This window comes from Puntigrus tetrazona, chromosome 19, assembly GCF_018831695.1.
Source record: "Puntigrus tetrazona isolate hp1 chromosome 19, ASM1883169v1, whole genome shotgun sequence".
NCBI classification, from domain to species: domain Eukaryota; kingdom Metazoa; phylum Chordata; class Actinopteri; order Cypriniformes; family Cyprinidae; genus Puntigrus; species Puntigrus tetrazona.
The window spans coordinates 9,906,752-9,927,171 of NC_056717.1; the positions used below are offsets into that span (position 1 = coordinate 9,906,752).

General features: G+C 38.8%; 3 protein-coding genes across 3 annotated transcripts; 1 reads left to right on the top strand and 2 right to left on the bottom strand.

Annotated features, from left to right (window-relative positions):
* Positions 1-2,352: 2,352 nt before the first annotated feature.
* Positions 2,353-4,991, bottom strand: lrrc69 (leucine rich repeat containing 69). The gene is made up of 8 exons (XM_043218288.1): positions 4,795-4,991; positions 4,521-4,647; positions 4,374-4,446; positions 4,104-4,299; positions 3,954-4,025; positions 3,184-3,285; positions 2,858-3,037; positions 2,353-2,489 (listed from the first exon to the last, which is right to left on the bottom strand). The coding sequence occupies exons 1-8, from the start codon at positions 4,969-4,971 to the stop codon at positions 2,382-2,384; spliced, it is 1,035 nt and encodes a 344-aa protein (XP_043074223.1). The 5' UTR covers positions 4,972-4,991; the 3' UTR covers positions 2,353-2,381.
* A 622-nt stretch (positions 4,992-5,613) lies between these two features.
* Positions 5,614-8,308, bottom strand: otud6b (OTU deubiquitinase 6B). The gene is made up of 7 exons (XM_043218287.1): positions 8,023-8,308; positions 7,762-7,904; positions 7,513-7,617; positions 7,123-7,435; positions 6,305-6,366; positions 6,108-6,214; positions 5,614-6,006 (listed from the first exon to the last, which is right to left on the bottom strand). The coding sequence occupies exons 1-7, from the start codon at positions 8,090-8,092 to the stop codon at positions 5,922-5,924; spliced, it is 885 nt and encodes a 294-aa protein (XP_043074222.1). The 5' UTR covers positions 8,093-8,308; the 3' UTR covers positions 5,614-5,921.
* A 553-nt stretch (positions 8,309-8,861) lies between these two features.
* Positions 8,862-20,052, top strand: pex1 (peroxisomal biogenesis factor 1). Its single transcript, XM_043218286.1, has 24 exons — positions 8,862-9,137; positions 9,267-9,407; positions 9,556-9,639; positions 10,746-10,860; positions 10,943-11,622; positions 12,326-12,445; positions 12,531-12,654; positions 12,736-12,836; positions 12,914-13,005; positions 13,132-13,264; positions 13,797-13,893; positions 14,003-14,173; positions 14,252-14,406; positions 15,675-15,861; positions 15,936-16,096; positions 16,205-16,339; positions 16,439-16,503; positions 16,591-16,733; positions 17,305-17,408; positions 17,505-17,681; positions 18,037-18,267; positions 18,419-18,613; positions 19,343-19,473; positions 19,611-20,052. Exons 1-24 carry the CDS (start codon positions 9,030-9,032, stop codon positions 19,693-19,695), a joined length of 3,735 nt encoding a protein of 1,244 aa, XP_043074221.1. The 5' UTR covers positions 8,862-9,029; the 3' UTR covers positions 19,696-20,052.
* Positions 20,053-20,420: the final 368 nt, after the last annotated feature.

Sequence of the window (20,420 nt, forward strand, 5' to 3'; positions counted from 1 at the left end):
CTGAGTTCAGCGAGTGCTGAAAGAGTCCAACAGTACTGAAGGTTTTCAAATACTCTGCAGTTCAACTTTTCAGTTTATTTGAGAAAAAATTCATTTACACATCCTTTAAAGGCAATTCTCTATATCTCTCTCTCTCTTTCTCTCTCTCTCACTCTTAAATGGTCCTAATAATCCAAATGATACATATTTACTCAGCTTTCAGATAATGTATAAATCTCAATTTTGAAAAAATGGCCCCTTATGATTGGGTGGAATGTTATGAATTGTGACGTATAATATAATAACCTACAAATTAAACTCATTATGTACACTATATACACTTTTATTTTCACTGGGGGAGAAATGGACATTGCATCAGAAATTGTTAATCCTTTACTATAGGTTAGGGGTGGATAGTTTTATTATTTGTTTAGAAAGCTGTACTAGCTTTCATTAGTAAGCACTGCTACACGACAGGAACATGTACATTTTGCAATCAAAGGTCAGTTGTTTATAGTGTTGATAGTGAAGTATGAAGTACCGTTCACTTCATCACGTCGCTTTCAGACCAAATAGTGTTCTAGGGGTCAACATGACCACATTGGCAAAACCGGGCTAAAATCGTTGAGTCTAATACGTATATTTCCATTGAAATGATTGGACGTCTACGGTGACGATTCACTTAACAAATGTGATGTGACCGCATCTTTACTCAAAATTAACTTGTTCGTTGAACTGTTGTTTAAAATCAATATCACACTCAATTACTATTCTGAATAGCAGCACAGCTTTAATTAACTATGGCTTCGTGCCATGACTATGCATTTGGAAAAAATTACTCTTGCGCAACTGCTCAAACAGTATGAAAAAAGTGACGGCTAAACAATAATCTTTTAACGGTACAACAGCTTAATGTATTCTAACGTTGCAAACCTGAAATCAGCAAAAAATAAATCAAAAACATTCTTTAATATGATATTGTACAATCCGTGTTTTGGGAAAGAATTGCTGGTCTAGCAAATGCAGATTTCCATTTCAGAGCTTGTTCACACTTTTGAGCATCATGACTCCACAAAGCTGCGTTCTGGACCAATTCAGGAGCGATCAGCTCGCCAAAGCATAAACAAAAGATCTGTGAGTACTCCCGATGATTTACAAAAACGGTTGGAAGGGAGATGGTTTGGTAAGTGCTGTATTGAGAGCCTTGTCTTTTGGTTGATTGATTTTGCTGACGTTTGAATACAATACAGTCTTGTCATGGCCGAGCGGGCGGCTCTTCTGACAGCTTACTGCTTGTTGGCGTATTCGCCTCAAAGAAAGTAATTTAGTAACATCAGACCGAAACAGCCTTGTTTACACCATCTCCTCTTCTCCTGTCACGTAGAGTCCATATACCATTTGTGAGGCGCATTAACGCCCGCAAAGTGCACAATCACTTGGAAATTGAGGCAACTGCTCTAGAATAATGGCTGAGCTTGACTGAGGGCTGTATAATAAATGATTGAGTCTCGTGGCACTTTTCAGTGGACATCCACACAGTCGCCATTAGTTTCCTAAGTGCACTTTTCCCCGCACTTCGAAATTGATTGAAACAAAATGTCACAATTATGCCCTGTAGCTCAAGCTTTAATTATTCATCAATTAGCGTTTTCTCCCCCCCCTTCTTTTTTTCTGAACTGATTTTTCATTCAGTTTGCAGAGATGTATGGTTCCCCTGCTGTTAACCAGTCCAAAGTCATTAGTTTCTGGCTTTGCAATTAAACCTGCTGCATTATTCATCAGGCCCAACTCGGTAGACTCTGCTCTGAGCTCAGGAGGCCTGCATGAGAAATTAATTTGGAGAGATGAAGTTTCCTCTCAGGTTAGAACAGATGCCATTGGCCCAAACAGAGGGTAGGTATGGAGTGCTTTCATTGTAGGGAATTATAATGGCAAGCGTAAAGTCAGGCTATAGAAAGGGGGAAATGTGAATGGAAAAAAAAAAAAAAAAAAAAAAAAATGGGCATAACCTGTGGCGGAGTGCTTCGGATTACTTAAAAATGACTTTTAAAATCTACTGTATAACAAAAGTCATATTGTGCACTTAAAAATGATTCAAATTATTTTATTTCACTGTAATATAAAAATCGTTTTTTAATTTAAAGTATAACGGATAGAGAAGTGCACGTCATAAGAGTCTAATACATACTGTATTATTGTAAGATTCATACAAAAAAAAAAAAAAAGAGTCACTTCTGTAGATGTCAACGTGACAGCCAGGTCAAACATCGTCAGTGATCAAATGTTGCCATCTGCTGGTGTATCGCAAAAACACCCACTATCCATTCTTCATAATAAACGAGATTTTAAAAATGATCATGATCAGTCAGGGGGTTATAATAATAATAATATGCATTTTTTATTTATAATCGTACAAGCCCATAGTACTGATGGTCATCTCTATTGAAGCAGTCGTAGGAACACAGCAGAACTCTGACTGGAACAGACTGAGAGCTTTTCATTCCCATGTGCTGTTCAAAGACAAAAGACTACAGTTACTAAAGGAGAGTCTAATATTCCTTTGTACTTCTATTGACCTGCAATGTGTATCATACAGCAAAAAAAATAAAAACATGCTGGCATTGCTGTTTTGGCTCATATTTATGAATCAGGGGCATTAAGTTAAATTGTCTCCCTGTTAATCTTTGTTGATGCACATAACAAATCTTGTCTGTGTGCCCGAGGCATATTAAACGCCTTTCATGCAAGCGTATTTCAGCAGTTAAACTGAGCCGTTAAACTTTCATCAAACATCCCGAGCAAAGCGCAGCCTGCCAGTTTTCAATTTCAGCACTACTTGAGTCACTGAACACTGCTGTGATGCAGAATGAGCCGGTACCTTCCTGGTGTTGATGAACTGCACACACTCCAGCCAGGTGGTGAGGAAGGGCTGTGAGCACAGAGCACACTGGCCCCAGTGAGACAGCATGTCCTGCAGCCCGGGGTACGCTGGCAGAGCTCTGGACACCACTGACAGCTTACTAGCGCTCTGCTGGAGGATCAGCCTGGCTGAGAGCTCCTGAACACATTCAACTACAGTCAGCATCACTGTGGAAAAGTTAAACTAACCATTTCAAGATTCTAATGACACACATATGTGTGTGTGTGTGTGTGTGTGTGTGTGTGTGTGTGTGTGTGTGCGCAGTATATACAGTAAAAAGTTACCTTTAATGAGAAGACTTCTTTCTCTTGAATGGACTCCATCAGTGTGATTGGGACTAAACTGTTTCCTTCAAAGAACAGTTCCTCCAATGAAAGAAACTGGAACTAAAAAATAAGAGAAGAAAACATTTTTTAAATATTCTAAACATTTTGATAACCACATTTTTAAGGCCTATAAAACTTTGTTTTGCTTTGATAAGTTTATTCTTTTTAGCACATTGCATATTGTTAGTGCTTTTTCAAGGCGATCACTTGACTGAAAAACCTTGATATTTTTTACTTTTTTCTTTTTTACTTTGCGTATATAATTAAAAGTACAGATCTCTGATCATAAAACTAAGCATTTTATTATTATCTTCATAATACTGTAAAATAAAGAGTGACAACTGATATTTCACTGTATTTTTTATGAGTCTACTATACTGTCAACATAAAAGCCTAATGCATAATGTTAATTTCTTCTTGTTTTCATTACTATTGTCCATTTTCCTATGTCAGTCTTCACAGGATGTTCAAGGGGGCTGAAGTCCCACCAATTAACAGCTATATATTATATTTGTCTTCTTTTTATAATTTTATAATTAATAATATATATAGAAAGAGAGAGAGAGTATTGTGCAAAAGTTTTAGGCATGTATAAAAAAATGCTGTTAACAAAGAATGCTTTCGAAAATGGAAGTGAATGAACAAAAGAGAAATCTAAATCAAATCAATATTTGGTGTGACCACCCTTTGCCTTCAAAAGAGCAGCAATTCTATCCCAACTGACTTACACCAACTGGAAACACAGACAAACAGTTTCCAGCAACATCCAAGATCTTCAATTTTTTCCACCCAAGAGTCCCCTAAGTAAAAAACAAACACTTTAAGAATCTAATATGGTTAAAAATTGAGTAAAGTATAATGATAGTCATCTGTCTTGCCTCTGGAAGTTCTGTCAGGTTGTTTCGGGCCAAGCACAATTTCCTCAGCTGTGGTAAATTGTATAATTGCTGTGGTATTCGAGTCAGTTTATTATTGGTGAAGTTGATCTCAGTCAATCTCTCCATCAAGCCCAGTTCTGCTGGAATCTGCTGCAAACCATTGTCTGTGACACTGATGCTTTTTAGACTACACAGCCTGCAAATCAATTATAACACGTGAAATATCACACAACATGGTCAAATAGCATCAACAGGCTTGAATCATCTCACCTCTTTATTTCTGCAGGAATGACCTCGATTCTATTGTGGTTCAAATTGAGAAGCTCTAGGTTTGGTAGACCCTCTGCAAATACAATACAATCAAGACCCAGTTCAATAAAAAATAAAAAAACAAAAACAAAGACACTGAGATCTTACCCAGCACCTCCGGTGGCAAATGGCTGATTTTGTTTCCGTATAAATAAAGTTTATTTAGACCACTCAGGTGTTTTAACACAAGTGGGATCTCCTCAAGAACGTTGTTTCCCAGATTGAGTTCTGTCAACTATAAATATTAAATGAAAATAACTTTTAGTATTTGTCGTTGTTTCGTTCCGTTTAGTATGGTTCGTATATGGTTTGTGTCTATCGTAGAATAACATTAGTGTAAAGAGTATTAAACACAGCTGCGATAGAGATAAAACGAACTCACCTTCTGCAAACACGATAGTTCAGACGGCAGACTCGACAGACAATTATTATTCAACTTTAACACAACAATCCATGTCAGTCTCCCAAAAACGTCTGGCATGTGTGTAATTTTCCTAGAGCTCAAATTAAGTGACTTTGATTTCGTTTTGAAGGCTTTGATAATTGAATACGTTCCCATTTGAAGCTTTGCGTCGTCAACTTTCCCCATGTTTCCATGGAGATGTCACGCGATTAGTCGTGTAGTGCTGACTGTAGCCGCTGGCGTCGTCCGGCGGAACAACACGATAACACGCATCATTACAGCCGTACAACTGAGATAAAAGACAAGAAAATCAACAAAGGGTTTCACGCTTTCCTCTGCTAATGTACAAAATAGGACCTGAAACTTTATTAATATGTATTTTCCCTTTCAACAAACGCTCAGTTGAAGGTTGTGCTCGATGACCAATTCAAACTAGATATTGCACGATTTGTTTTCTGTGCATTTTGTGATTTTGTTTTAAGCAAACAAACAAAATGCAAAAATTATTTTCTTGTTTTCACATCATGATTAGAAAGTGTATAGAAAGTGCTATTTATGCTGCATATTTTCAAGGTTTTAATCATTTTGTAAGGAGAAATCACATATGAACAGGATTGTAGAAATGCACAGGCACTTAAAATGTATATTTTGCTCTTATACAACCATTTGAATGTCCATCAAGTAGACCGTTTCAATATTACGAAGTGATATGATTGTAAGTTAACATTAAGTTAGTCTAACCTGTTTTTTTTCTGCTTTTTAATGTTTGACTCTTTAATATGATGTTAACACAGAAGCTTTTCATTGATATAAAGTTCTTTATTTAACAGCGTTAGCATGACCACCTCTTAGAGCAAATTGCTAAAATTTTATTACTAAAAATGACACAAAGCACATAGCAGTTTATTCATAAATAACACTGGCACGCATGGACTTGTTGCACGAAGCTTGTCCACTGCACCGGCGTGTGTTATTTCATCATCCTCTGTGAGCGTCCTGACCGAATCGGCTGATCCTAGCAAAACCGAATCATATTCCAGAAGGTCCACTTCCACTTCTAGGCTAAATATGCACAGATGCATATATTAATGCGCGTCAATGATGGGTCAGCCCTCTTCCTCATTTGCCAAGTCTTTCAGGGGCTCCACAGAATTGTAGTGTTCACCAAGTCCATAAGCATGCCGCATGTAACTGAAAGAGACAGTGATACATGCGTTTTAGTTCAGCAGCAGTGCAGAAACCTTTTGCACCAAATCTTATTTTTAAAGGAATTAACATGTTTGGTTATTTACACGAGTGTGAGTGGTGGCTTGTCATATTCTTCACCAATAATAATAGAAGGGGACTCTGCCTGAATGACTTCTATCGGTAGCTGGAGGACCTGCGAAAGGGCTTTTAACTGTCATGGAGAAAATATGAAAAGCACTGATGTTAAAAACAAATTGGATTTTTAATGTTGAATTTATAATTGCATATCTGATCTTCTTACCTCTAACTGTCCGCCCCAAGCAGCTGTATCTGCAACATCATTGCAGTATTTCTCAAACTCATCTAAAGCAAAAATTAATCCAGAGTTAACAATAAAATACATTCATATCATGGAACAACAAGCATTCAGCTTAATAAAAAATGCATATACAATCAAAACAATAGGATCAGGAAGAATTTTAGTAAACAAATGAATACACTTATTTAGCAAGGACACATTAATTTGAACAAAAGTGACAGAAGGACATTGATAACGATGCAAAAGACTTCCATTTCAAATAAACCATGTTCTTTTAAACTTTCTAGTCATCAAAAAAATTATTTAATTTTCCACGATGATATTACTATGCCCCACTTTTTAAAATTTAATTATAAAATATTTATTGAGTAGCAAATCAGCATATTAGAATGGTTTCTGAAGGACACTGAAAGTGGAGAAATGACTGCTGAAAGTTCACCTTCACAGGAATAAATTACATTATAAAATATAATAAAATGAAAACCTGAAATTGAAATAATATATCATTTGGTAACTTTAGACATTCTACTAAGTAACTTTGCAACTACATGTCAGCTAGCAGCCATTATTAGTAGACTGTCTGCTTAATATCTTCTAGCACTTTATTTGATCGGCCTACAACATACTGACTATGAGAAACTTTGCAAACATACGTTAACTTATTCGACTAACCCTAACCTACCATAATAGTCTACTCTGCAAATGAATCAGAATTAGTAGCTGACATGTTAGTAGAGTGTATTATTTTTACCGTATTTCGAACATATTCTGAAGTGTATGGCAGAGAGTAAGGCATTCACCTGCAGTGTAGATGTCTCCTGAATTAGGGTCAGTGAGGAACGGCAGGAAGTCGTCTGCGTGGCTCCTCATGTACTGAGCTGTTTGAGCCCGAAGCTCTTTAGGGCCGAGAGGAGCGCCTCGCTCCGTCAGCTGATCCTCCACAGCGCGATACATGCAGTGGCCATCCGAGGAGATCTCTTTGATCTGCAGGTGTCTCTCCATCAGCTTCTGTCTCAGCTTCAGACCCTCCTGATGACGGGAACCGCTGAGATTCTCCACTTCTGCCTCAGCAATCCGAATCTCCCTTTCCTTCTCAAGAGCTGCCTTTTTGTCCTAAATACAGTGAGAATTTGTAGCACCCCTGATAAAAGAGACTGTAAACTACAGCCATCAAAAGGAAAAGAACTTACCCGTCTCTTCTGGGCTTTAGATGTCCGAGCTTGCTTGCTTGAATCCGTTGTTTCCACATCACTGGCAAGACTGACGGAAACCATTGCATTTGAAACCTCTTCCACCTTGGAACAATCCATGATATGAGGATGACTGAGCTGCACTCATATATATATATATATATATATATATATATATATATATATATATATTTCTCCTTGACAGTTTTTAGGTAGTTTTTTTTAAACATCTAACAACATCATACTTACTGAGGAAGAGTTCTGAAGTAGTTTGAGCTCATTTTCATGTTTCTGAGTGAGTTCAGCCTCTAGTTTGGCGATGTCTTCGGTCAGCTGTTTCCTCCTCTTCTTGTCATTTTTGGGAATAGCATTTTTCATACTTTGTATTTTTGCTGTGACACAGAAATCTATAATTAGTACGCACTATAGACATTTTTTGTTTTTGTTTTATAATCCTAGTCAATAATATTTTTAGATATATTTTAACTTAAAGGCAGTGACTTGTCTTACCTTGCAGGTCTTTCTTTTCCTTGCGATGCTGTTTGGCTAACAGCTCCTCTGCTGTCTCCACTTCCTCCATGTCAAAATTAACGAAATATTCAAAGAAATAAAATGTTTACTTAGTGGATCTAAAAGATAAATATATTATTCATTTCCATCAGTTTGGGTTATTACTCTGCATTGACTGAATTGTGGTTTCAGCTCAATGAAATCAATTCATTCTTAATTCAAATGATCTATTCTGCGAGCCAAGCGCATGGATTCAATGGGAACACAGAAACCAAACACATCCGGGAATGTGACGTTTCAAAATAAAAGTCTTAGACACTTAGACAGTTTTTAACAGTTTGTTTGTAATGGTATAAAGTGAAATATTAAATAAACAGCAAATTATACAAATTTAACGCAGTAACCTACGCGGCGCCTACGTGTTTACCTACGTGTTTACTTTTGGACTGAAATTTGCATTTTGAAACAGTTGTCAAGTGGTGAGAGGGTTGCCACCACCGCTTATTATAGGGAACTAACACTTCTTTCATTTGTAATTTAACTTATATATAGCCATGGGTCACCTTCGGGGGGTTAAATTACAGGATAAAATCGTATTTTGAGCTTGCTAGTGTTGGTACAAAATCAACAACCGGTAGCAGTAATATCTCAAACCGCTGTATAGAGCTGAATAATATGACATTTAGCATCAGTCTGTAACAAGGTCGTCCTCTAGGTTCAACGATGCCCGAAAAACTATCAATAATAAATAGATTGCAAATTTTGTGGTTGGTCTACTGATTTTGGGGATTGTTTCGTTATTTTGTGTTGCTTGTTTTCCAAGTGAAATCTGGCAACACCGTGAGACGGAGCTAATCGAAAATCTAACAGCGACTGATCGACACACTCAGTGTGATTACAATGTCTGACCTGCGGTTCACATCGGCAGTTTTAGCGTACTGTCTTTAATACCACAGATTTATTGAATTATTTGTATTAGAAGCGAGGTTTCTGCAGCCTCGCAGGAGATGTTGGGAAGCCAAGGGATTCAACCTGTCACGCTAGTCTTCAATAACTCCAGGAACTGCTTTCTTCATCTGTCATCAAACTTCGCCACTCATCTCTGTCTTCGTGAGGTTTGTATACAGCTAGCTGCTTCCTAATATATGCATGTCGTTTACTAGCCTATTTGCAGTGTGTGCTTATATTCCGTCAAATGCAAAGGGCTGAAAGTTTTGAGTCGTGTAACACTAATGCGATGTCAGAACCAGATCCTGGAGCTGTCGTGGGGTGTTTCTGCACCCGTGTTCCTCAGCTGGATCAGCTCCAGGTCTTCAGGTCCAGAGGACAGAGTCGAGGTCAGCAGACAGCTGGGAGAGAAACTTGGGCTCAAGGATGGAGAACAGGTCGCTATAAGCCGTTTTGTTACCTCCATTCTTCACAGTAACTTGCATCTTCTCAGAATTACTTCAAAAGATTTAAAACAATGAACGCAACATAAGAAGCTAACTTGTTTTAATGTAGTTTTCGTCTTGAAAACCCTGGCTTTTGTAGGGCTATCTGCGGCCGTGTCATCAGGTGCAGTCAGTGCAGCAGGTGTTTGTGGAGCCTCTGTCTCCAGATGACTGGGAGATCCTGGTAAGCTCACAATGGCTTCATTTACCTCAGTCTTCAGTCTCTAGGAGATGTTTAGTCAACAATTGAAGTGGATCAAAATTGAAATCACCTGTCATGAAGGCTAAAAAATGCATAAGTGGATTGATGAGCTTGTATCTTTTAGCGCCCCTGATTTGCCACAGTCTTTCACTATATTTTGGCTACTTTTCAACGCTTTTTTTATGATTAACCGGTTTGTATATTAGTGTTTATGTTTTCTTTCTCTTACTTTCTTGCTTTCTGATTTCTGTAACTTCTATTTTTTTTTCTTTACCATTTTTGCTAACTGTAAAAAAACAAAAAAAATAATAATATTATGATATTCGTAGTACATTTGCACACTACATAATTGCATGTGTATTTCTAATAAACATATCCTTGCCCTATTGTCCTAAAACCTAAAAGTGTTCTTGTGCTCCACTTCAAATGTTGACTATTGTATGGTGACATATGTCTAATAAAATTGGTGTATCCACATTTCCAGTGTTGTTATAATTTTCATATCTTTCACATTCATTTATACAGTATATTTATTGTACGTTATTCTTTGAGATTCTATTTATTATTACTCCACATTATATTCATTATACTGTTTTTCTGTTCCCATATACTCAAGTATTATACATTTATAGTCTTTTATTGTTATTGATTCCATACTCATATTCCACTGACATGGTTTTCTTTTAGATTCATCGTGTAAAGGTACATTTTATGATTATAAAGTGCTTAAAGGATGACAGAAACTTGTTTTCAGCATAAAACAAGATTATATGTAAGAATGTCTTCTCATTTTTTCAAGAGCTGGTATGGTATGGAGTAAAACCACAGCCCCATCTTAATTTTTATCTGATCTTATCTATTGCATTTCATTCTCATGTCAGCACGACCAACTCTTGACTTTAAGCTAATTTAAGTGATGGAAAATACTTGTATGTGGACATGTATTGATTAAACATAAACATCTTGTATTGTTGTAAATATGTCTCTAGTATGTGTTAGTCTTAACTGGTTTTTCAAATAGCATTTTTTCTCTTGCTCTTAATACATTCTCCAAAGGTCTTAGTCTGTCTGATTGAACTTTGTTCCAGGAGCTGCACAGCATGGCTCTGGAGCAGCGACTTCTGGATCAGATCCGAGTGGTCTTCAGTGAGGGTATTTTTCCTGTTTGGGTGGACCAGCACACTGTCATCTATATCAGGATAGGTCAGTCAGCCCTATTTTTTAAAGGCATGTCGTACAGGACTTGTTGTTGGGTATAAGCTGATCTTTTTACACTGTTTTTTAGCCTCCCTCTCTCCATCTGTTCCGTTTGGCCGTCTGGAGCAGTTCACCGAGCTTGTTGTTTCCCCAAAACTACACCCAGGAGGTGAAAAATTGCTCCACGCTCGATCGGAAGAGCCAAGCCAATATCTGCAACACCAGAACATCGATGTCACGTCTTCCTCCAGCTCAGGCGTCCATCAGGATCCCCTCAGTGATCATCTGGAGAGTGAGAATGAAGGCCGTTGGGGAGGAATAGCTGATCTGAAAAGCCTGGTTAGATACCTGTTTACGAGAGGATTTGAGCCTGCAAAGGAGAATGTCGCAGCTCCCACAATTCCCACCATCCTGAAGGACTGTATCCTCCGGACCTGTGGAACACCTCCTAGATCTGTCAGCCATCTAGGCTCATGTCATGGAGATGTCCACATACTGCCATGGAGCTCGCAAGAGAACTGGAATCCAGGGCAGTCTGCCTTGACATACGGCCGGCTTTCAAAGATCCTTTCTCCTAAAGAACTCAGGGAGAAAGTCAAGCAGGCCATGGAGAAGAAGAAGATCAGAGACGGACCTCACAAATGGGACGACACAGAGGAACATAAGGAGAACGCTGTTGTGGTCAGAATGCTTTGTCACAATATAAAAAGGCTGCAGGAGGACCAGAAATTTAATAAATGTGAAGAAATTTACTCTGGGAGAGTTTTGGTAGGTTATCACTTTTTTAATAAATATTCTTTAGCACCATAATTTCTAGGGATAGGACCTTTTTACTCTGGCCAACAAGAAGACCATAGTAATTGTATAACAATGTGCCAAAATAGCAGCCATCTGGTAATGCACTGTTAAAATTATTTTTAATGTGTTTATATTATTATTTCAAAATTACATTTTTTAAAAATAGGTTGGCACAGATGGCCTGGTGGACAGTGCGCTGACTTGTAGCTCCATTACACCTACTTCGCTTCCTGTCGAACTATACTGTCCTGTCTAAATAAACACACAGAACACCAAAAATAAATCTCCCAATATCAGTAGTCTGATTATTTATAACTTCTTACCTTTTTAATTTTATCACACTATTATATGTGATTTTGAGGAAATCTGTGAATATCCTAATATTTTTTTCCCATTTATTTGTACCGGTTGTATATACATTTCTAAAGGTTTACGTCAAATTATTGAAGATATATGACTATCTCGGTTCTGTTCTGTTTGCCCTAAGCGGGTTATCGCTGCTCTCCCAGCTCTCATCCAATGCTTGGCTGCAGCGATGCACAGAGTTGCCCAGAACAGAACCTATTTATATAACTGGTACAGGACAAATTAAAGTGAAAAAAGAAATCTAATACAAGCTAATTTGTTATTGATTTTGTGTGTCTCTAGTAAAGATTTTTTGTTGTCGCCGCAGATCCCAAAGGTGCTGCGGAAGCGTTTGAGGATAGACCCTCGATCAGCTGTGAGGATTCAGCCTTTGAAATCGATTCCAAGAGTTGCAGAAGCAGTCATGGTGCAACCATTAAAACCATCGGTATGTTTTCCTTTCAGAATTAATGCTTTATGTTCTAAAATAATGACAATATTGTACTGTAAACTTATTTCCTTTCTGTTTACAGGCAGAGAGTGAAAAGGAAGAAGATGTTCAGACTGCATTCCTCAACTGGGTACATGCTCAGAGCCATCAGCCTTTGACCTGTCTGACGGGCCGCACTAACTTCATTCTCTTACCCTGCGCTGAAGGTGTGAGGAATAACCATCACAATTTATGTTTTCAATCATATTGCTATTATTGAAGACTAACCTGGGTTTCTCGCTTTTCAGGAAAAGAAGAGTTTGTCTTGACTGTGCTAAAACCAGAGCAACAGCAAGAGGATGAAATGTTCTTTCTATCAGCCAGTTTACTAAAGAAAACAAATGTGCAGGTATAAAGTCAGAGATCATTTTTAGAGGTTATTTTCCCTTCTTCTATCTCCTCAACAAACCCGTTCAATCTGTTCAGATTGTGAGAGAGCCGCATGTTTCTGACCACAGCGGCTCTGATAATGATAATGAAGATCCACATCTCGGCTTTCCCTCCCTCAGCTCTCTCGGGTATGCTTGCATTCTTTTAAAAAACTGGAAATATCAATGAATTTTTCAATGTCATTAGCCGCACACAAGATTCGCTTTAGTCGGTGGAGCTTTAGCTGTTTGTGATTGTTGAATCTGTTTGCTCAGTGGGGTTGAGGACATCAGCAGGCCAGCTTTCGAGCACATCTCTCACGCTCTGATGGGAGGTCCTCTCTCACGTGAACTGGTCTCCACAGGACGGGGACTGAGGGGCGGGGCTCTGCTCATCACAGGTGCAAAGGTAACCTTCAGACATGTACACCACAGTCCTTTCAAAGTCAGATGTGAGATACTTCTACTTGGTATCTCTGCTTGTGCATTCAGGCAGTGCTCTGCAGTGGTCCAATTATCAACATTATTCAAAATTCAAGAATATTATTCAGAATCATAAATCACATAACTGTCTCCTCATATACTTTATAAAGACGTTTTATTATCACTTAATCAAGGGAATTGGACTCATTGATGTATTTAACTAGTTTAAAAAGTGAACATATATATATATATATATATATATATATATATATATATATATATATATATATATATATATATATATTGAATAACTGTGTCCAACTGTTTTTTTTTGTTTGACTTTAGAGTCGGAAAATTTGAAAGTTGGACTTGGAGTTGAATGTAATGAAGCAATACTATACAAAACAATACAATTTTAGCTATAGAGCACAGTTGAAGGGTGACGATTTGTCATGGGATATCAAAAGCCAACTAGAATAAGTAAGTTTTTAGAGCAGTTTTTCTGCATTTCTCCACAGGGCAGTGGAAAATCTTCTCTTTCCAGAGCACTGTGTCGAAAGGCCATCGAACAGCTGGATGCCCATGTTCAAATTGTGGACTGCAAGACACTGAAAGGTTGGCGAGAAAATTAGATTGACCAGTTCTGCTGTGCATTCCAATTTAACATGCAAGCCTTTTCTTTTATTTAAGTCAAATTTCTTAATTTTATGAATGAAATTTCCAGGTAAGAGAGCTGAAACAATCAGACAGAGGCTGGAAGAGGTTTTTGAGCAGGCGGTCTGGAGACAGCCCTCGGTGGTCCTGCTGGATGACCTTGATCACGTGACCGGTGCCGCAACTTCACCTGAGCACGAGCACGGGCCAGAGGCAGTGCTGCGGCAGCACATCGCACAGAGTAAGTCATCGTGATTCTTCATCGGGTATCTCTGTGAGGAGCCGTGATTGACACCTTGGCTCTGCATGTTCTCCTCAGACCTGAGGGATTTGGTGGATGAGATGATGGTGCGCCCCAGTCTGGTAGCTCTGATGGTCACAGCACAGAGTGAACATGCCCTCCATCAGACTCTGACTGCGGTGCAGGGTTCACACTTCTTCCAAAGTTTCTGCAACGTCCAAACACCAGATCAGGTGGGTTTATAAAAATGCAGTGTATAATTACGATTACTATTAAATAAAACAGAGATATAACTTTTCACTGTAAAATAAAATGATTTAAGAAGAAGCTACAAGCAGCAACAATAATAAAAGCAATCATTTTAAACTTTAAAGGGGCCGTGACGTGAGAAATCCAATTTGCCTTAATCTTTTGGAATAGAAGAGGTCTTTGTATCATTAAAACATTCTGCAAGTTTTTATATCTTTATCTCACTATAAATAAAGCATTTATTTAATTAAGCTTGCCGTTAAGGGTGCCGTGACAGCTGATGTGCAAAATGGGGCACAAACATTTGCATAAACACTGCCCCCAGAGTAGACATGTGCCAGTATTTGGAAATGCGATATATCACGGTAATGAATATGCATGATATTGTTATCATGTACTTCGAAATACTGAAAGTGAATATTTATTAAAATTATTCCGATATTACAATGTATTTTCTTGTAACACTTTTCTGATTAACTGGTAATTGCACAACACCGCTGTGTCGAAGACACATGTGCACTATGTATGTAAAGAAGACGTGAGAGAAAGCTGTTACTTTCTGATCGAAATGATTTAAATAACTATTCAGATTCGTAGTGGCGTTGCTTTACAGCTCCAAATACTTTAATAAACAGGCTATAGTAACTAATGATATCTTGCTGTAAAGCGATACCTGTTGGTCTTTAAATTCTTTTGCACTTTAATCTGTGTGAAAATTTGTAGCTTTATACATTTTTTGTGCATTTGCTTTAGTATATTTAAATTTCCATAGATTTTTGTTATAAGAAAAAAGGTATTAAACCTTTTATACTGTATTTTGACAACACTTTTTAGCAAAAGATTTTAATATAATGATAAAAGCATTAGCAATTAATTGCAACGTGAAGATTTTGATACCATGGCATTTGCATACTCCAGAGCAAGACATCGAGGAATAGTTATCTTCTCACCTCAGGCCCCGCTCATTAGCGTTCACTCACTTAACTGCTTGACACTTGAATACGCTGAATGGAAGTGTCGTGTTGCGTCAGAATTCTTGGTCTTGCATTTCCAGGTACAATGATTACTTAAAATAAAAAGTTTGCTGTTTATTGAATTTGCTCTGTGATGTTTCTGTTGTCAGATTGTAGTCAGAATAATTTGCAGTGTTGACCAGACTTTATACCTATTGCCAAAAGTCTGACAGCACAAGAATATTCTTGGTATTTTATTTTCCTGCAGGAAATATAAATATGACGGTTTCTCTTTACAGGCTCAGAGGGTTGAGATTCTAAGGTCTTTAATAGCCAAAAAGAACTTCCAGGACTGTCCGACTACTCTTGACCTAGACAGTGTTGCCAGAGAAACAGAAGGATTCATGCCACAAGACCTGAACCTGCTGCTGGAGAGGGCCATCCATGCCAACGCTCTACACAGCAGGAACAATGGCAGCTCTGAAGGTGAGCGTTTCATCTAGTTATAGCTTTCTAGGATTCAGCTGTTTTGCTGAAATCTAAGCTTTCTGCTTTCACAGATCTGAACTATAAGGACTTCAGACAGGCCCTTCAGGGCTTCACCCCACCATCCCTCTGGGGGGCTCAGCTGCAGACACCCAGCGGGGCCGGCATGGAGCGTATCGGGGGACTTCATCAGGCACGTCAGCTTCTGATGGACATCATACTGCTGCCGGCTAAGGTACAGCTGCTCCTTTGCACAATCTGTCCATTTTAGTAGAAGACTAAAAACTGAAAGAATGAATGGGAAAGTCAAGTAAATTGATTAGTAAGGTTCTGTTGCGTCCAGTACCCGCTGCTCTTCTCCAGTCTGCCCATGCGTCAGTGCTCCGGTGTGCTGCTGTATGGAGCTCCTGGCACAGGCAAGACGCTGCTGGCTGGAGCTGTCGCCAAAGAGAGCGGCATGAACTTCATCAGCATCAAGGTAAGGGAACACGTGTGTACCGATATCAACGTAATGTATGAATATAGAATTTTTATTTATGGATATTTCTGTATCGTTATGCCATATGTGTTTCTCCAGGGTCCTGAACTCCTCAGCAAATACATTGGTGCCAGTGAGCAGGCGGTTAGAGATGTGTTTCAGAGGTCTGTCCAAAAGCAGATCTTTTTTTTTTTTTTTTGTGTGTGATATATAGTAGAGGCATCGCTGAATGTTTGTCTGTGTTGCTGCAGGGCTCAACAAGCTAAACCTTGCATACTGTTCTTTGATGAGTTTGACTCTCTGGCCCCTCGAAGGGGTCATGACAACACTGGGGTCACTGACCGTGTGGTTAATCAGCTGCTTACTCAGCTGGATGGAGTGGAAGGACTGACAGGTACATCAGATGATTTTACAGCAACAGCTAGAGGTTCATCCGATTGACGTATCACACGTCCATGGACTTTTTTTTTGCCTCAAAAAACAGCAGATTTTAGGTTAAGGTTTGTCACTTTAGTCTCGTATGCTCGCCAAAGCAGCATTCATTTGAAATGTTACAAAAAAAATCTATTCTGTCACTTTGGATTAATTTAATGCTTATTTGAAGAGTAAAGGTTTTAATATATAACGGTAGCTTATGTATAGGGTAGTAATAAATTGTAGTAATATGAAAAGCTGTATCATTTTATTACAGGTGAGAAAAAAAAAATATATAAAGCATGTCATACTCTGTTGTGTAGTGTTCATTCAACCACAATTTTGAGAAGTTTCATACAGATCGCTTATATAGCAACATCGCTATCTGTATTACTAATAAAAAGAACAGCTTTAGTTTAATTTTTCTATTGCTAAATTTAATACATCTAATTCTACATTTATAAAAAAACAAATGTTTTTGCCAAGCACTTCCTTAAGATCATCAAACTGAGACCACAGAGCAAAGCCTTTTTTTTTTTTTTTTTTTTTAGGGGTGTATGTGTTGGCTGCCACCAGTCGTCCTGACCTGATTGATCCTGCTCTTTTGAGACCCGGGCGACTGGACAAATCCCTCTACTGCCCTCCTCCTGATCGGGTCAGCTCGGTGCCTGGCATATATCAGCTAAAGCTGTAACCTACAGCTTAAGCTTAACCTACAGTATCAATTTATTGATTTATATCTGTCTTTCAGGAGGCCAGGCTGGAGATCCTGAAGGCTTTGACTCATTCCGTGCCGCTGGCTTCAGATGTGGACTTGGAGCAGATCGCTGTGGCAACAGAGCTGTTCACTGGAGCTGACCTAAAGGCCCTTCTCTATAACGCTCAGCTAGAGGCCATCCACAGCAGCCTGGGGCCCAACACTCTGCATGTGTGTTACAAAGTCAAACATGCACTCATACAGATAAAACCCTAACCCAAATTGAGTAACTAACCTACATGGATTTTTCAGTGGCTGATGGCCATATCTACAGATCACTGGCCTGTGGTCAACCTATATACTACTGTTTAAAAAATAGTTTAATTTTTTTTTAAAGAAGTCTCTTGATTTTACTAAGGCTGTATTTATTTGATTTAAAAATACAAAAGTAATATTGTGACACAATTGCAATTTACAATAACTGTTTTTATTTGAACATATGTTCTAGTTTTAGTTTTTTCCAGTTTGATTTTTTTCAGTACATTTTCAGCTTGCATGTGAAGCGGACTCTCTGTGTGTTTTATAGGATCTGGGCTCGGGGTCAGACAGTGATGTCAGCCTGTCCTCCCTGATCTTCCTGAACCACAGCAGCGGGTCAGATGACTCAGCTGGGGAGGGGGACGCTGGGCTGGAGCACTCTATGGTTCTGCTCGCCCCCAGTGAACTTCCACCTGAGGACCCACGCCACAACATCTGGCGCCTTTACTTCGGAAGCTCCTTTGAGTCTGAACTGGACAACCAGTCTCTTTCTGAACTGGTGGGGTGCTAAATTTCCACATTTAATAATGGATTGTTATTTAAAATATGTGTAGATCGGTGTTATAATATTTCAGATGTCTACTTAATGTAGCTGATTATATGACTGAACTTTTTGAGCTGCTTATGAGACCGTCACATTCTGCTCCCAGAATTCTCAGTGCCTGTCTGGACCCACTTCAACCGCCCCTGACCTAACGGGGGCGTCAGTGAGGGATCCGAACTCCTGTCATGCCCCAGCTTTTATGTCCTGTCTGCAGGACGGCTTTCAGGAGCTGACACACGAGCACTCAGAACGCCTCAGAGCAGAAGTCAACACAGTTAAGAACAGTTACCGCAGAAATCCGGTCAGTTACCTTTCTTACCCATCATCCATCCGTTTTTCCTATATACCCATTGTTACATCTATCTAGTCTTTTCATCCATCTGCCATTAAAGTATATACAATTTGTATACATCTGTTTTTTCTTCCAGCTGCTGTTATATTCAGTTTCCCCATTGCTATATTCCATCAGTCCATCCATCAACCAGTTTTGCCATTCATTGCTTTGTTCTTTTCATTTTTCCATCCATCCATTCATGTATCCCTCTAGTTTTCTCATCTGTCCATCCATACACCCGTCCAACCTTGGATATATGCGTCCAGTTTTCTCTTCCATTCATCCATGCATTCCTATATCTCTCTAGTTTTCCCATCTATACATGTATTCATCCATCCATCTAGTATAGCACCTGTTCATCCATCTATCCAACCATTATTATATCAATCTAGGTTTTCCATCCATCTGTCCTTCCAACCCCATCCATCTAGTGCTATGTCCTTGTAGTTTTTTTTTTTTTTATCATCCTTCTATTCATCCATTGCTATATGCTTCAAATGTTTCCTCCCATTCATCCGTACATGCCTCCATCTATTTATTGATATACCCATCTAGTTTTCCAAAACATCCCTCAATTGCTAGTATCCCTATTGTTTTTCTGTTCATCCATTTGTCTGTCCACCAGAGGACTGTGTTAGAGTGTGTAGCAGTGTACAGTCACAGTAGATGAGAGATGCTGTTTTTCTGTGTTTATAGGATGAATCATCTCTGGTGCAGACTGGCCCCAGTAAGCCTGGCGCTGTCATATGCCAAACTCACCTCATCTCCGCTATGGCTAACACTCGAGCATCTGTCAGCAGAGAAGACTGGAGGAGATACACTGAACTGTGAGTCGCACGTTTCACATACACACACACTTTTGTGCTCCGTTCACACAAATCACCTGAAATATAGCGTGACCGCAGCCACACCACTTCATTGCTGAATCACTTGTTTGTGTTGGTTTTCTCCTTCTGTTATGCAGATATGAGTCTTACGGAGCCTCAAAGGAAGGCAAGTCTCAGAGCACTGCTTTGATTAAAGCAGGTCAGCGGGTGACATTGGCTTAATGAGAGCCTCGCATAAATTAATACAGCTCAGGGCATTAAGAAGTTTTTTTCTTTTCTTTTTTTTTTTGGCTGAGATTCTTGTGTGGGTGATACGGTCAACTTAGGTTTGTATCACACATTCTTGTTTTTCTCCTTCTCATGCAAATGCATACTTATGTTTTGATGCTAAGAGGAGGAACGTATCACGATTAAACAAATAATTAAAAGATCGTTTTGAAGTTTTTCGAGTGACATGTTCGTTAAAAATGCTTAGCTGCTGTAGGCGATATTGCTTGGAAGAAAACAGAAAACAAATGTGTATAGATTAAATATGTAATTAACTTTTTAATAAATGACAATTCATCATTCTAAATGATGCCCGTTTCATTCCTCCAGTGCCTCACAAAAACATGACACAGTGTAACTGGAAATGGTGTCTGAAACTAACTACCCATAGCATCATGTTGCCTATCATAGCATCCTCATGAAGTGATGCTTGCCGTAACCCACAGGTGGCAGTATATTCCTACCATCCAGAACCAATTTGGTGTGTTGCAAAGTCATCTATAGATACTTCTCAATCTGTATTCAAAGACCTCTGTGTCCTTCTCTTTGTTAGAGGAGAAGAATCTTCTATTTCATCATCCATAACGGCCTCTGGCTTATTCTTTGGATAACTGACATCTGCAGACCCCCAGGATCTGAGTTCTCCCAAATTGATTTTTCAGTTTTTTCGTAGTCTTCAG

Excerpts from the sequence above, each read along its gene's own strand:
- pex1 (XM_043218286.1), top strand. The coding sequence starts at position 9,030 with ATGTTGGGAAGCCAAGGGATTCAACCTGTCACGCTAGTCTTCAATAAC. Across the intron at positions 9,408-9,555 it reads GGCTCAAGGATGGAGAACAG|GGCTATCTGCGGCCGTGTCA; the intron begins GTCGCTATAAGC and ends TGGCTTTTGTAG. Across the intron at positions 13,006-13,131 it reads CCCTCCCTCAGCTCTCTCGG|TGGGGTTGAGGACATCAGCA; the intron begins GTATGCTTGCAT and ends CTGTTTGCTCAG.
- lrrc69 (XM_043218288.1), bottom strand. The coding sequence starts at position 4,971 with ATGGGAACGTATTCAATTATCAAAGCCTTCAAAACGAAATCAAAGTCA. Across the intron at positions 4,300-4,373 it reads ATTCCTGCAGAAATAAAGAG|GCTGTGTAGTCTAAAAAGCA; the intron begins GTGAGATGATTC and ends ATTGATTTGCAG. Across the intron at positions 3,286-3,953 it reads TGTCTGTGTTTCCAGTTGGT|TTCCAGTTTCTTTCATTGGA; the intron begins GTAAGTCAGTTG and ends CTTATTTTTTAG.
- otud6b (XM_043218287.1), bottom strand. The coding sequence starts at position 8,092 with ATGGAGGAAGTGGAGACAGCAGAGGAGCTGTTAGCCAAACAGCATCGC. Across the intron at positions 7,905-8,022 it reads GGAAAAGAAAGACCTGCAAG|CAAAAATACAAAGTATGAAA; the intron begins GTAAGACAAGTC and ends TCTGTGTCACAG. Across the intron at positions 6,007-6,107 it reads AAGCCACCACTCACACTCGT|TTACATGCGGCATGCTTATG; the intron begins GTAAATAACCAA and ends TGTCTCTTTCAG.